Raw genomic sequence first — 16,852 nt, forward strand, 5'->3', positions numbered from 1 at the left:
GCACCATGAATTGCACTCAGAAGCTGACTGGCCAAAAGTGCAGCTTTGAGAATTAAGGTATTGTGTGGGCCCTTGAGATACACCCGTCACTACCTGAGCCACTGCATTCTGGACCAGCTGCAGCTCTGAAATGCTCTTCAAGGGCAGAAGCATCTTCTCAGCTAAGCACATTTTAAAGGTGCACCAGGTAGGAAGCAATGTTCCAAACCCAGGAATGCTTTCATATGAGTGCACATGCACATGTTCAAGGCTATGTGCAGCACCAAAGGCTTTGCCTGGGAATCTCTGCAGCATTTACGTGTTACTGAGCCTCACCAGCTCACCAGGCCAGATGGTCTGCAGATGAGGAAGAAGGGAGCCAGAAGGACCCAAGGCACACAATTAGCGGGAACCATTTTCCAAGTGACTGCTGAGCTGGAAAAATAAATCTGTGTCTCAGCAGAACAATAACAGAAGTGGAAATTATGACTTTGAAATATGGCAGTTGCAACCCAGAAGAGTAAAGTAAAGCCCCTCAGGGACGCTGAGGGTTCCATATGAAATATCTTTGTCCACTCTCAGGGAAATGTATCAGTTGAAGAACTGGGGGATGAGAGATAGATCGCAAGTCGACCCTAACATTAATATGGGCAGGGAAGACTCCAGAAAGTGAGGGTCTGGGAAAAAGAAAGCAGTGGAGTAAATAAGATGCAAAGGGAGACAAAGCTTGCAGCTCATGAACGCTGAATAATGCACACAGATGGAAAGGATGGTTGCTTTCTTAACGGCGTGCATCCCTGGTAGCACTGAGTAATCGTGGCATTTTTCTGATCAAACTACTTCCCGGGGGATAAGAAGCAGAATTGAAACAGCCCTGAGAATATTGGTGCTGATACAGTATATATTAGAAACCAACTGATACTTTGCTTTTGTCTTCACTGGTGATAGAATAATTAAATGTATATATGATGATCTCTCAATTTTAAAGTTGCTCTGGAGGGCGCTTTTAAAAAACAGTCTATAAATAGACTTGACTGCATCCTTTTAAGAGCAAGAATGAGGTGAAGTGCTATTCAATTCGTTTTTCACATTGACTCACATACACAAGCAGGAATTGAAATAATAATTTCTATACTGTTATCCATTTGAATTTGTAAATAACGAGCAGCCTAAAATAGCGTTAAGGATTTTTGTTTAATTCATAAATCTGCGTGTGTGTGAATGTGTTTATTACATCTGATCTTCAATAAAATTCCATGCAACTTATAATTAAAAAAGAAAATGGTTACAGTCAACATAGTCATTGTAATTCTCTCAGGCAGTTATATTCTATAAACCTCTGAATTAAAATCTTGCATTGTTCTTGAACATATTCTCAGGGAGATGTGATGAACTCAAATGGAAATGGTTTACTTGATGTAGGAGTCTCAATCAAGAAGACAAAGACCTTTCTAAATTGAAGTGTCAAATGAGTGAGCATTCCTCCTTACTAAACTAAAGATAAAGCCTGGTTATGAGGTTTTGTCTTCTGGCTGTCTAGAAGTTGTGGGTGGGGATCATCCAACCATTAAAAAGATTTTCAGGATGCCCAGTTTGGGAGGGGTAAGTCCCAGACTTGCAAGATTCCTTTTGGCATCACGTGGTAAACCAGATAGGAATCACAATCGGAGGAGCTAATTCTGCTTTATTGTAAAGCTACACATTGACAGAATCTTGCAAGTCTGAAAGTACAATTCTCCCCCCCCACCATCTCCTTTACAACCCAAGAAACTAGGGAGGGTCTCTTCTGAGCCTCTTGCCCCTCCCACTATCTATGCTGCCTCTTATCTGACCGTTCCCTTGGCAGCGTCTCTTGGCCCAGTCTCCCAAGGCCTTTCCCACATACCATTATACCGTCACCTTTTCTAAGTGGAACAGAATAGGGCAGCTCTGTCCACTTCACGTTGGACAGCCAACTCTCCTGATTGTGCAATTCTGACTTCCATTAACCCTAGTGAACATAACCAGTGGCCAACAACGATGAGAGCTGTAGTCTAACAGTATCTGGAGAACTGAGCATTCACTGCCCTTTTCAGGGTGGCTATAGGGATAAAGCATTATTCCAGTATTCACAGCCCTACGTCATCACAGGCACTGTGAGCAATATGCCTGAATTGGAATTTTATTTTTGAATTCAGACAATTTGTTTTGTTTGTATGAACTTATGCACAATAGGAATTATATTTCATCATTTACTTGTGGAGGGAAAAGCACTTTGATGGCCACACTTTATACTGGCTATATTGAATACTTCTTTAGATAGCTGTGGGTGCTGCCCAAAATACTCAGTACATCGAACAATTGGTTTTCAGTGCACAAAAATGGAGAGAAACATGTTTTAGAAGTTTGGGGTTATGCATGGAATGAAGTGGGGCTGTTTTCTTCTTGATACACACCAGAACACAGTTGTTCTGAAAAGAAGTGTATCAAGAAGAAAACAGCCCCACTGTTGTTGTGGGGGTGGGGGTAAGAATGGAAAAAATGCCAAAGACATGATTGGTGGCAGCTGAGGAAGGAATGGGAGGGAGGGAAGATGAGTTACTGGGACATCTGCTGTAGGACCACAGCAGTGGTTCTCCTCAGAGCAGATAGGCTGAGGGTAAGGCCATCCCAAGTCTTGCTGGTGGACCACCTTTCTCTGAAGACACTACCTGCTTTGTCTGCTTCTGCTCTAGGTGATCTTGGATTGATCTGGGCTTATCACAGCAACTTCTTCCTCCACTCTTTCACTTTCCCTGGGCAGCTTGACTGGGCCCCATATTTCTGCCCCATGGTTGAATAGGGAAGAGGAAGGGAGTGACCAGGCAGCAAGAATGCTCTTCCCCAGTGGTCAATCATGGAATGCCCCAAAGCTGCCCAGCAGAATCTCCCAAAGGGCCAGAGGTGTCCACTAAGTGGAGGTAAGATACCTTGGGGTTGAAGACCTTCTCCTTTAAAAGAGTGTTGCCTTAGTTACTCCTATGTTCTTAAAGGCGATCTTTAAGAAAATGTTTTTCAGTGTTTCACTATTTACACAATTTATCAGTTGTTAGAAGAATCTGGTGGGGGTTGGGGGAGGGTGCTTGTTAGCCCACCTCAGGAAGCAGGACATGCCCCACTCACCCAGCCAGGGTAGGAAAGGCGTGCTGTTGCTGATTTGCAGGACCCTGGAAAAGGAAGTGGGGAGGGGGCACACCCCGCGCACCAGCTGCTCTGCTGTTCCTGCGGGGGAGACCTTGCGGAATCCATGGGGGGTGCTGCCCCGAATGCGTTACCTTCGTTCCGTGATAAAAGTCGTCTTTTGACTGCGTTCCCATAAAGGGGAACTGCATGTGCGTGTGAGTGTCGATCCCGCCGGGAAGAACCAGCTTGTCCGAGACATCCAGCACCTGGACTCCGTCGGAGGGGGAAGGCTGGAGATGCGGCCCCATCGCCCGCACGACCCCGTCCTCGATGTACACATCAGCCACTTGGGAGCAGTCCGCGTTCACCACTTTCCCACCTCGGATCAAGAGCTTCTGCATGATCGACGTCTCTGCAGGAATCGCTCGCCCCGTCGCCGCGCGCGGAGCTCAGTGGAGCCGCGTTTTGAAGGTTCCCCCTCGAGTCCGTCCCGCCCCCCCGAGGGCTCCCCGCGACCTCCCCTCCCCCCAGGGCCGCAACTAGGGTCTGTGTCACCCAGGGCAAACATGGATTCCGCGCCCATTTTGGCGCCCCGCCCCGCTCATTTTGGCGCCCCACCAACGCGGCGCCCGGGGCACATGCCCCGCCCCACCCCAGTCGTGGCCCTGCCTCCCCCGGCGATCTTTTCTAAAGAAATGACTCAGAATCACCCTTGCGACCTTGGCGCTTTCTTGCGCCACAAGTGGGGTGGTGTCTCGAGGTGCAAACTGAGCTCGTGTCCTCAGTTCAGCGTTTCTCAACCTTGGCAGCTTTCAGATGGGTGGACCCCAACTCCCAGAATTTCCCAGCTGGCCTGGAATCCACCCATCTGAAAGCTGCCAAGGTTGAGAAACGCCGCATTAGTTGATAGCGCGCCGTGGAGTAAACCCTGATTCGGTTAATAATGGTAACGAACACCCCATTCTACTAAATCCACTAAATTATTATGAAATAAAAATAAACAAGGATTATATACTCGTCAAATAATTAACATTACTGCACAGTAATTCCTTAACAAATCTGGTAGCTTTTAGGTGGAGAAAGGCAAGGAGAATTCCCCCCCACCCCCCAGAATGGCAGTCTTAGGATGAAGAGTCCTTTTACAAAAGGTTAGGTTTCCTACTGTGTTGCTGGATTCTAACTCAGTAATCGCTAGCCAGGCTTGCTAACTAGGGTTGGGTTACTAATAAATGGCAGCAAAGGCTATTCTCTCTTTATTGCCAACTAGTGGTGATCTAGATTTTTGCAGCCCAGATGAGGTAGCCCTAGATTTGGGATTACAGCATGAGGTAGCCCTTGATTTGGGATTACAGCAGTTGAAGTCAAACGCCTTTGGGGAAGGGGAGGTTGTTTTAGGCCAGCTTTTCTCAACCTTTTGACCATGGAGGAACCCTTGAAATATTTTTCAGGCCTCGGGGAATCCCTGCACATTCAGGCTCAAATATAGGCCACAAGTTACAAAATTATTGTATTTGTTTCCAGGGCCGCAATTGGGAGGGGGGGCAACCGGGGCATGTGGCCCAGGCACTGTGCTGGGGGGGCGCCAAAATGGGCACAGAATCCACGTATGCCCCAGGTGACACAGACCCTAGTTGTGGGCCTGTTTCATGTGTAGGCCTGTATATATGCATTAACTGTCATGAGCACTGATGGTGAGCAGGAGGGGGGCCCTATCCAGGGGTGAAAACGCATGCGTAGTACGGAGGAGTTAAGCAGCCATTCAAAGAGACACAGATCAGACCAGCCTTGACTTTTGGGGTTTATCTGTCTGGGTTTTTCCCACGCTTCTTCAGTTTGTTAGGATTTTCTGTCTAATGTAGCAGTAATGAACACTAGAGACCTATTCCTTGTCTCAGCATGGTTCCTGACTGTTAGGACATTAACAGTGTTCTTAAACTAAAGAATGAAACTTACCTCTTTAACGTGAAGTTGCCCAAATTTGAAATAATTTTTAAAATAAATTGTTATCTCCCAAGGAACCTCTAGTGACTTCTCACAGAACCCTAGGGTGCCACGGAACCCTGGTTGAGAAACCCTGGTTTAGACTATGAAACACCTTTAACACTGACCCTTGTAATCAGGTTTGATTCCCAGTGAATTGTAGACACTTCCATGTATTTGTCTTGGTCACAATATGGAAGTGACTTAGTATTGCTTGTTTTTTCAGCTTCTCAGCCTTGCATACTGCTCTGCTATTCCCTGGGGGGACACTGTCCCAAAACTAACCAGGCCCAATCCTGGTTAGTTTAACATATGGTTAACCATATACTGCCATCTGCTGAGCTAATGAACCTTTGTCCTTTTTTTTTTTTTTTTGGTTTGCCTGTTTACTCTGCTGCTAAGAGCTGGAATCAGTACTTCAGTCTTTGGCTTGCAAACATTCACAGTGGCCTTGAACTCAAACACAGTTCTCTTAAGTAATGACAGGTTTAAAAAATGATAAAGGGAGTAGATATGTCAGTGTATAGGACTGCGATTGAGCCAATGCATGCAAAGTAGGCCATATGGAGAATGGGGACCCACAACTTTGCGGGGGGGGGGGGAGAGCAGTCCTGGTGGGCCCAGCTGGAATTCTGGAAATGTATGGATGTTCTTGAGAAGTAACAGCAGAGCTAGGGAGGTGACTGCCTTTTCACAAAATAGTTACTATGAATAACACAGTTATGTCCTACATTTATATTCCAACTTTCTTCTGTGAGTTCAAGGTAATTTACATGGGGATTGAGGTATTTATATATAAAAAGGCATAATAATAATATAGTAATTCCTTTCACTGTATCTCAACAAAATTGTGAAGTGATCGATCCAAAGCCCTCAATGATTTCAGTGGCTGAGGGGGGACTTGAACCAGGGTCCCCTCAATCCTGTTCTAATACCCTAAACAATATACCATAAACATTGATTTACCATAATGCTACCTCCTACCATTGCCTCTAGTCTTCTCCACCTGCATTGATGCTCTCTATGGCCTCCCCTGCTAATTTAAATTATTTAACATAATTTTATAATATGGCGTGGGCCATGACTACCCTGAGCTTATTTTACAATGGCCAGAATGTAAGCATTTTTAATTAATAAACAGAATTATGGTATTATTACAGAAATGGCCAACAAATCTGAATTTGGTTTTCTACAGGTAATCACAACTTAACATCTACTAAATCATACCAACTTTTGCTCTACCAGCTCAGTGGCCTATTCTTTTGTTTTTTAGATTTTTTATCCCACCTTAGGGGAACATACCTAATACTCCTTCCTCCTCGTATTTTCCCCACAACCACCACCTTGTGAGGTGAGTTGGGCTGAGAGTGAGCGACTGGCCCAGTCACCCAGCCGGCTTTCATGCCTAAGGCGGGACTAGAATTCCCAGTCTCCTGGTTTACAGCCTGGAGCCTTAACCACTAGACAAACTATTGTCTACCAAGTAAGAAAACAGAAGATAGCAAAATCTCTAACCAATTTGTTGTGATGGTAGGAAGGCCTACCTATACATGTCTTCTTGGAAGGGTGGCTTTTCTAGGCCAATTGTAAATAAATTAAATATGCCAGAAGATATTTTGTTTTGTGCTGCAAGAGACAAACAGGGCCCTTTGGAGTCAGTTCAAAAATTATTCTGAGTTAACCATACATTTTCCCAAATGGTAAGTTTCCTGTTTAAAAAAGCAATTTCTGTAATAGTTCAAAAATTATGGTAATCCACAATACTTCAGTCTCCCTCCCTGGACTATAATTGCAACCAAGGCATATATACTATAGGTGCATTTATGGTAAGTTACCTCCATACTGCAAAGCAGGTCTTGGCTGGTGAGACAGGGAAACAAAAGAATGTGAATGAAGGAGGTAGGATTTAAAGGGCATATCTGAAAGCGAAGACCTCTGGAACAAGGATGCTGCCATTATAGCACTGTATATATCCAAAACAGTATTACAGAGTCTCCATTATTGACAAGCCAAAAGCAGTACAGGCAATATTCTACAAATGTATGATTGGCCAAAAAGTGAGGTAATGAATTAACAAGCCCCTCTACAGACATGGAGCTGTTAAAGGAGGATAGCCAAAACAAAGTTATTCCTTTTGGGATTAGTTTATGCAATTTCACAACTTCAATGAATGTTAAAACTTTGTTTGTTTAAAATGAAAAAGTTAAATATTATGTTGAATTATATTAGCCTTGAGCTCATTAACAAGAGAATAAATTGTTAGAATAAACTGGGTGACATATTTTGCAGTGTATGTTAAATGTTGTGATAGCCCTGGTTATAATAGTCATTTTTCCTCTTTCTTCACGCCACTGGGCTATTAAGGTCATCCAAAAGATTGCAGCTAGTTGGGCAAATCTTACCTTTACCTGCAAAGTACTTTGCTCTTTCTGAGAAATTTATCAGTTCCTTTGCGGGAGAATTTATTTCTATTCTTTCCAGTTTCTTCAGTACACAAAAATGGTCTGCTTTTGACAAGTCATGTTCCTCTTTGGATTACTACATATACATTATGCATAGAAAAATATAATTCTTCATGCTACTGTACACAATCCACATTATGGAGACGTTTGCAGTTAAGCACGTGATGAATGATTCTGACACAACTGCTCTGAACATAGCATGGTAGGGGTGGGTGAAGAGTCCATCTATAGAGATTATGGTTCCTGCTCTGAAGTAGCCTTCTACTATAAGGCTATAAATAAATCAGCACACAACCCATTTGTAATTTCATACAAATGGGCAACACACTTAAGACAAGAACTGGTTCTTACCCAACTGCAGTTCTTCAAGTGGTCATCTCAGAATTCATGCTCATTGGTGATGCATCTGCACAAAGCCCATTTGAAACCTTAACAGAATTATATGGCAGGGGCCCTGCCCTCTAAGCATACCATAAAATTATAGTCAGCTTCTGCTAAACACTGTCAGTTTTAAAAATCAACACAGTAGATTTGAAGAAACTATGAGGCCACCTGAGACTAAATGGGTAAGAATTATATGTTGTGTGAATTCACAGATGACCAAAGACCCCAGGAAATAAAGAGTTTATTATCTCACTTCTTGGCTAATCATACTTAAGTGTAGAACGTTGCCTATACATTTTTGAGCCTGTTAAATTTTGTATAATCATCTCTGTGATTAACACACACTGGTGAGTAATAAAATCTAGTCCTGGAAAAAATGATACTATACAATCCAAGTAAAAGGCAGGAGCAAAATAGACATCCAGAGGATGAAACAAAGTTTCCATGACTTGGTAAAAATACAGGAAATATGTCATAATTCAGATGGAAAGTTAAGACCAACTTTGGAAGGAAGGAAACAGCTGGATGAAGAACTTGGTAGTGAGCACAGTTCTCCAGCAAAACTAGCCAAAGTTACAACAAAAATGGCATTTCCATTGGTGGTGGGTTTGGGATGATAGCCACAAATTCAAAGGATTTCAACATTAAAATAGAACAAGGAAGAAGCTCCAGGCCAGAAGTGGTAGGGACACTGGAGGATAGAGACATGCTAGGTCTTTCATGAAATGCTTTATTAGCAAGTTAGAAAGAAGAGTCTAAGGAGAGAAGGAAAAAAAAAAGATACCTACAAGATATGCTTTTACTTAGGAAAGAGCCAAGCCAATGCAAGGGAAAGGCCAAAATATGATGGAACTGATATTGCAAAATCAGATTAAACTGAGATCTCTACAAGTCTGATGGAGGATGCTTCCTCCCCCATAAAATTTGATGGAAAATTATTTTTCTACATCTAGAATGTATGATTGTGAATAAAGTTGCAATCTTATGCATGCTTGCTTAGTATGAAGCTGTGTGAACACAAAAGGACTTCCATGTATAGGATTATACTGAAAAACTTAACTGTTTGCCATACAGGATGAAACAAATGTCTTATTCTTAGAAACAAAAATCATAGTATATTCAAGCCAATAGTTTGATCAGTTTCTTGATATCAATGAAAATGAAATCTTTTAATTTTAAACCCTATTGCAATAGGTTTGAATATTTTTAAGTTACTTTAGCATAATTCTATGTTGTTTAAAGAAAAACAACATGATCTTTAGCTTGGAAGATTAAAAACATATTTGAATCCTAGCAGCCAACTTTGCAATTAGAAATCTTGAATTTGGTTCAAGAGACTACCCCCCCCAAAAGTATGAAGCATACTGAGTTCTCTATAACTTGTTCGTATTTAAAGACTGAGGTAGAATATTTTGCTGGCTATTTTAGAGCATGGAATTAATTAACTTGGTATCATCTTGTTTGAGCCCTATCTCTCTACTTTTGGTAAAAGTGAAAATTGCATTTTTTCAATTTATTCATTTACTGAGAAAGCAGACTATGATTCAATAGTAAGAGAACTTCCAATTCAACTTTGTGAAAAATGATCACACCTTCCGTTTCATTTTATATATAAGGCTTTCTCCTTGTGTTTTCTTAAAAAACACAAACAGAAAAATCAATATTTTGGTTTTTCTTTAAAAAGTATCTCAATAGATATTTTTTTTAATTTGATATATCTTAAAATATTAGGGTTTTTTCAACAGCATAACAAGAATTCCACAAGACTTTAAACATGCTTTAAAATGACATTCAGCAATGTATGCAAAATTTAATAAATAGGTCACAGTCATACACAAATACATTTTTCATAATAAATCATTAAGCCTACTTAGACTGCCCAAGTATAAATATAACAGCAATTCACAATCTTTACCTTCTCAAAAGATGCATTTCTTGGTATCATCAAGAAGTAAGAACCACCAGCTGGCCATTAAACTGGAAACTATTTTTTTTCTCTTGCTGATATATTTTGCACTAACAATGGGATGTAATAAAATAAAAACCTTGATTTTTTGTTGTTTTAAAGCACAAACTGATACCAGGTAAACTAGCTTTTAAATACAGTGAATAAATAGGAAGTTAGTAAAGCAAATTCAACTGCAGCAACAAACAGAAGAAAGTGAGAACCCAAGAACACAGCTATGGAAATAGATATTCATTGTTGCATTAGAGACTAATATTTAAAGTTATAGTGCATGTGCACCAAGCTCTTTAGAGACCTTAATATAGGTTTAGTGCAAATCCCTTTAGACTGAACAAATTTAAACTCTATTAGGGAAAGATCCATTACAGTTTTCTAAAGTTATGTGTACCTATTTCAGCTTAAAAAACACATTATATACAAGAATCAAATGCATATTTAACTGCTTTGAGTATCTATCTACAAAGATAGATGAAAAATTTCTTTGAATTTTTACACCTTATTTGGTTGTACCATTCTAGACCAACTTATTAAAGTTAATGTTATAAAAGCTACAAAACTTTTTTTTTTTTGCTATCAGTTTCTGCCATTTCAACATTAAAAAACAAAAACAAATACAGTGTACTGGAGAAAGTCTACCCTCTGGAAAAAAAGCTCACTAGAGAACATTCAGTAATTTGACAATATAAACCACAAGAAGGAAAAAAAAATATTTTCAGCAATAATTAGCATTTAGTATATTGTATTAAATTATACTGGCAATTTACACTGGATTTGATTTTAACATAAAATAAATATTACGTACAAAACAGTCTGACAAATGGGAGTGAATGGTAGGCAGCCACGTTCCTATTGTAAATTACACAAGGTTAAACTATCTGGAACTGAGGACCACTTCCTAGATTACTCTACACCCCTTTCCTCCTGAAAAGCATGAATAAGGAACTGGCGATGGATGCATGCCTCTACAACACTGAAAACGCACACATTCTGGTATGCCAGAAACATGCATGCTGCAAAATTCCACCAAGTTCACCTGTTGGTTATGTTTCAAAAATTACAGAGGCAACCCATCCTCCGTCAACTCCTTGCACAGGCTTTAAGGACTCTAGCAGGAAAAGCAGTTTTAGGAAAAGCTCTCAGGAAAAGGACCCTTAAAGGGTAATAATAACAACAACAACAAAAACAACCACCCTAGCAACAAACATACATTATGTATGTAGACTGCTAACAATCTTGTTTTAGTTCCTCTTGCGACAGATTCATTCAGTCATGCACAATCAAATCTGGAAGTCACATGAGTTGCCCTGGGTTCTTTTTGTAACAAAAATCTATTTTTTTCCTTAAGGATGAAGTACAAAAACAATCACCATATTGCTCCAACTTGCAGACATTTCCACTCATTCAATCAATACTTAGCAGAGTAACAAAGCCTCATCATCACTAGTTTCGTTTTTCAACAGAGCTTCTAAGCATGAGTCAGGTATCTGAGCAGTGTGTACTATTCCACAACGCTCACAGGGGCCATCTCGATTACAGCACTGTACTCTATTATGTGTTGCACTGTATGGCTGTCTAAGCCCTTGTCCTTGATCTGAAGTGAGATCAAGCAGAGGTTGTGAACAATCATTCACATCAAAGTCTGATGCTACGTCAGAAACTGGAATTAGCATTTCGACATCATCATCTTCATCTCTTCGTCCCCCTACTCCATTATCAAGCTGTCTCAAAGGGCTTTGGTTCTGATTAACTGGACTTGATCTTCCTAAGGTGAAGCGTACCCAGCGTAACCCTTGAGTCATACGACTTAACGCATTAGAAAACTGATGGCGTCCTGGACTAGAACTTGGAGGGTCCATGCTTGCTGGTTCTCTTCCACTGTCTGTATTACTGCTAGTATTCTGTATTGAGGAAGTTCCACAGAGTACAGTTGCTTCTACAGCTGTTGCAGGAGGGACCTTTTGAGGCAAAGTAGCAGCAACACCGCCAACTGCACCTGTTGTGTCTCTTCGTTCAGTTTCTGTATCAGTATCATCAGATTCCACTGAAAAGAGGCTTCGGTGTGAACTATTTCTTTCTGTTTCTCTGTTACTGTTTTGGCTGGTATGATCATCTCCATCTGATGACACCAATGCCATGGATGCTGAATGACGAGATCTTGCAAAATTAAAGATTCGGTTCCAAATATTACTTGACCGGCCAGCAATTGGAAATCTAATAGAGGTAAATCCAAGCTGAGATCTCACTGCTAGTCTCAAATTTTCTAAAACAGAGGCCTGAAAAACAAACATAGGTAAGGGCAGTGCTATAAAGAAAAAGGTAAAAATGAATGTAATATTGGTTCCATTTTGTTTTTTCTGTAAGTCTCACTATTCACTTTACAGCTAACATGGAACTAATTGAATCTGAGCAGAAAAGAGAAGCCTGCTTTTGCTAAAGATGCCATGAGTAAAAGCATTAATGTCATGCTGAAGCTTGAACCTCTGCTTCATCTAAGTACAGTCTTTCAAAAGTACAGGTCCCAAACTTATTACTAGGTAGTTTCAATTCCTTCCCCTCCACCCCCTTCCATCCCTTATTACATCTTCCAGATAATAATAATTGTGGGGGAAATAGTAGGAGGAAGGAGTATTAGGTATGTTCGCTGCCTTGAGTTATTTATAAAAATAATGAAGGCAGGGAAGAAAATAAATAAATAATGATGACGCAGCTTGACCCCACTCCGGATTGTTCCCCAAATCTCTACATGCCACTTTAAAGAACAAAGGGGGTGTATGAGTGAGGCATGGCCAAAGTATTGAGTTGAACTCTTAGAGTCTCAGTGTGGGTCCCCAAGGAGAATTTCAGATGAGACCCACAAGGTGTTAAGTGGAACTCTTAAGAGCCTCGAGACAGACCCACCAGTATCCCAAGGTACTGGGCAATCTCCAAAGTCCGAGTACAGACCCACTAAACATTGTGCAAGGAACAGGAAAGAAGGTAGATGGCTTCATCTCAGGCTTAATTAGTATTTCAGTTCCTTAGTTCAACATACACACTGGAAGATTTAATTTTTTTAATCTATTTATCATATTTGATAGTGGATTAAATTAATTAATGGCGCAGTTGTTGTTCTTTTCCACATTCAGGCATTACTGGCATGGTTTTCTGGTGATATTTAAAGTTCTTAGAAATTCCTTAAAAATTAGGACATTTTAAAATTTTCTGTCCTGGATTCTGATGAAATACTTTGCTAAGAATATCATGCTTCTCACTAAACTATTACAGTGATAATATAAATACTACACATATAAAATATAATAAATAGAAATAGAAAATTTCAAAGGGCAGCTTGGAAAGACAAGGGAAAATATTATTTATTTATTTAATTACTGTTTATCCCGCCTTTACTATTTTTATAAATAACTCAAGGTGGAGAACATACCTAATACTGATGAAATATGCAAAGACCTAGAGCTAGAAAATCAAAGAGGAAGAACATGATCAGCATTTCTCAAGCTGAAAGAGCTGAAGAGAAAATTCAAGTCCCAAGTTGCTATCCTTAAAGATTCTATGGGCATTAAATGACGCGAGTAGTATTAATAGAAGATGGAAGGAATATACAAAATCACTGTATAAAAAAGAGGCGATGTTCAGCTATTTAAAGAGGTAGAATATGATCAAGAACCATTGGTATTGAAGGAAGAAGTTCAAGCCGCACTGAAGGCATTGGCAAAAAACAAGGCTCCAGGAATTGATGGATTACCAATTGAGATACTTCAACAATCAAATGCAGCAGTGGAAGCACTTACTCTTCTATGTCAAGAAGTTTGGAAGACAACGACCTGGCAAACTGATTGGAGGAGATCCATATTCATGCCCATTCCAAAGAAAGGAGATCAAACACAATGTAGAAATTATTGAACGATTTCATTAATTTCACATGCTAGCAAAATTTTGCTGAAAATAATTCAACAACGTTTGCAGCCTTACATCGACAGAGAACTACCAGAAGTCCAAGCTGGATTTTGAAGAGGATGTGGTATGAGAGATATCACTGCTGATTGTCAGATGAATCTTGGCTGAATGTAAAGAATACCGGAAAGATGTTTACCTGTTTCATTGATTATGCAAAGGCATTTGACCATTTGACTGTGTGGACCATAACAAGTTATCGTTAATATTACGAAGAATGGGAATTCCAGAGCACTTAATTGTACTCATGTGGAACCTGTACATGGATCAAGACGCAGTTGTTAGAACAGAAAATGGCGATACCGAGTGGTTCAAAATTGGAACAGGTTTGCGGCAAGGTTGTATACTTTCACCCTACTTATTCAATGTGTATGCTGAACAAATAATTCGAGAAGCAGGAATGTACAAAGAAGAACGGGGTATCAGAATTGGTGGAAGACTCATTAACAACCTGTGATATGCAGATGATACAACTTTGCTTGCTGGAAGTGAAGATGACTTGAAGTACTTGCTGATGAAGAGCAAAGGTTGTAATGAGCAATACGGACTACACCTGAATGTGAAGAAGATGAAGATACTCACAAATGGACCAATAAACAATGTCACAATAAATGGAGAACAAATCGAAGTCGTCAACAATTTCAGTCTACTCAGGTCAATGATCAATGCCAAGGGAAGTAGTAATCAAGAAATCAAAGATGTACCGTGCTGGGAACATCTGCCATCAAAGACCTATCTGAAGTTTTCAGAAGTAAAGATGTCAGTTTAAAAACAAAGGTGAGTCTGACTCATGCCATGGTCTTCTCAGTTGCCACATATGCCTGTGAAAGTTCGACATTAAAAAAGGCAGATAGAAGAAAAATTGATGCATTTGAATTGTGGTGTTGGTGAAGATTATTGAAAATACCATGGACTGCCAGAAGAACAAACAAATCAGTTTTAGAAGAAATACAACCAGAATGTTCCCTAGAGGCAAAGGTAACTAGGCTTAGACTCTCACACATCGTCAGGAAAGACCGATCGCTTGAAAAGGACATTATGTCTGGTAAAGTCAAGGGCCAGCGGAAAAGAGGAGCACCTTCAATGCGATGGATTGATGCAATTACCGAAACAATGGATGCAAACATTGCAACAGTCAGGCATATGGCACAAGACCAAACAGCATTTTGTTCTGTTATACATAGGGTCGCCATGAGTCATAAACGACTCGACAGCAACTAACAACAACACACATATTAAAAAGCCACATGATTACATGATGGCAAACAGCTCCATTGGCTTTATCTTTATTCACTTTGTATATATTTAACTATTTACACATGTACTAAAGTGACTGAAATAGGAAAAAATCACTGTCCTTTTGCTTTCTGAAGGACACAGATCACTGAATTTCAAATTTTAAGAATTAAGGACTTTTGCACAGAAAGATTATTAAGCAGTAACAGAGCTGAAACATAAAACTAATGTGTAATAGATTTCTGGTTTTCATAGTGTTTTTCCCCAAGGACTCCACAGAATTTACACTGGTATTCAGAGAATTCAGGAGCTCTGTATGTTTCTTTGGAAAACAGAAAGAATGGAAATTGAAAGATAAGCAAGTACTCATGAAACATGAGTAATCAAGGATTAATTATCCATGTATAATGAGTAGAACTGTTACCCATATGTGTAGTGTATGTGTAGGAGAAAGGATCATTCACAAGGTAGTGTCCAGATGTTTACTAAATGCAGTTTGCCAGTCGGAAATATTTTTCAGATTTCAGAAATATTTCAAGAACCCATGAAATGTAACTATTTCATAGCATTTCACATATTAAACTGAAGCAGTCTGAGTTTTATGACAAAAATTGTTTGACCACTTTGTATCAGACTGTAAAAATTCTAATCTCATGGCAATTACATTTAGCAAAAGAAGTATTCCCAATCTAATTGCCAAAGGGGAGTGAGGGAACAACAGGATAAGAGAGATGCTGGTTAGAGCCAAAGGGTGAAAGTTAGTGTGTCAGAAATGATGTATCTGGTAAGACAGTTTGAGTCTAGAGAATCCTGTTGTAGTAAGGAGCTGAACTAAATAAAGTACAGGTAGTCCTCACTCAATGACCACAATTGGGACTGGAATTTTGGTTGCTAAGTGAAGCAGCCATTAAGTGAATTTGACTTGATTTTATGACCTTTTTGTGGTGGTCATTAAGTGAATCACCATGGGTGTTAAGTGAACCATGTGGTTGTTAAGCAAATCATGTGGTTCCCATTGATTTTGTTTGTCAGAAGCCGGCCTGGAAGGTCAAAATGACCGCGGGATGCTGCGACAATCATAAATGCGAACCGGCTGCCAAGCGCCCAAATCATGATCACATGACCGCAGGGACACTGTGATGGTTGTAAGTGTAAGAATGGTTCATAAGTCAATTTTTTCAGCACCATCATAAGTCCAAACTATCAATAAACAAATGGTTCTTAAGCAAGGACTACCTGTAATATTTGATTTTTCAGAGCAACCTATTGAGAGTTACCATGGAAGTACTAACCTGATTTGGTGAACAAACTGGGAAATCTTCAACTGGTGGAATAAGACCTTGTGCAATCAACTGTCCATAAGAAGGAGGTGCTTCTCTTCTCAATAACTCTGCCTCAACCCTTGACAGCTGTGTCTCAAATGACCTGTACAAAAATACAGAAATGCCATATGGAGTCCAAGTCATGTGTTTTAATGTACATATAACAGCAACAATACTTTGTGTTATATAGTACCTTTGTGCTGCTCTGTTTTAGACTGCAATTGCCTAGGACTGGGACCTGTCCTTTTTTAATCTAAGACACATTTGCACACTGATGGTGTAGAATTAATTATAAGAATAATAATAATTTCATAAAAGGAAGAAGTTAATTTGCATAAGCCTATCAAATTTCAATCCCTATTTTCCATGTATTTCAAGCAGTCAAAATTAGGTTTTTTTACTTTGTCTTTGACAAATAACATCTGTAGAAT

General features: G+C 39.9%; 2 protein-coding genes across 3 annotated transcripts in view; both read right to left on the reverse strand.

The window, feature by feature from the left end:
* Nucleotides 1-3,592, reverse strand: part of DPYS (dihydropyrimidinase) — a 40,460-nt gene extending 36,868 nt beyond the window's left edge. The window contains exon 1 of the mRNA XM_063299584.1: nucleotides 3,273-3,592. Within this exon, the coding sequence (XP_063155654.1) occupies nucleotides 3,273-3,521 (249 nt within the window). The 5' untranslated portion in view covers nucleotides 3,522-3,592. The remainder of the gene's footprint in view (nucleotides 1-3,272) is intronic.
* Nucleotides 3,593-9,721: 6,129 nt separating this feature from the next.
* The window catches only part of LRP12 (LDL receptor related protein 12), a 33,874-nt gene continuing 26,743 nt past the window's right edge, over nucleotides 9,722-16,852 (reverse strand). For both annotated transcript variants that reach the window (XM_063299587.1, XM_063299586.1), the window contains 2 exons: nucleotides 16,392-16,524; nucleotides 9,722-12,185 (listed from right to left, as the gene is read on the reverse strand). In XM_063299587.1, the coding sequence (XP_063155657.1) occupies nucleotides 11,325-12,185; nucleotides 16,392-16,524 (994 nt within the window). In that variant the 3' untranslated portion in view covers nucleotides 9,722-11,324. The remainder of the gene's footprint in view (nucleotides 12,186-16,391; nucleotides 16,525-16,852) is intronic.

The sequence above is a fragment of the Candoia aspera genome, chromosome 3 (genome assembly GCF_035149785.1).
Source record: "Candoia aspera isolate rCanAsp1 chromosome 3, rCanAsp1.hap2, whole genome shotgun sequence".
NCBI lineage: Eukaryota > Metazoa > Chordata > Lepidosauria > Squamata > Boidae > Candoia > Candoia aspera.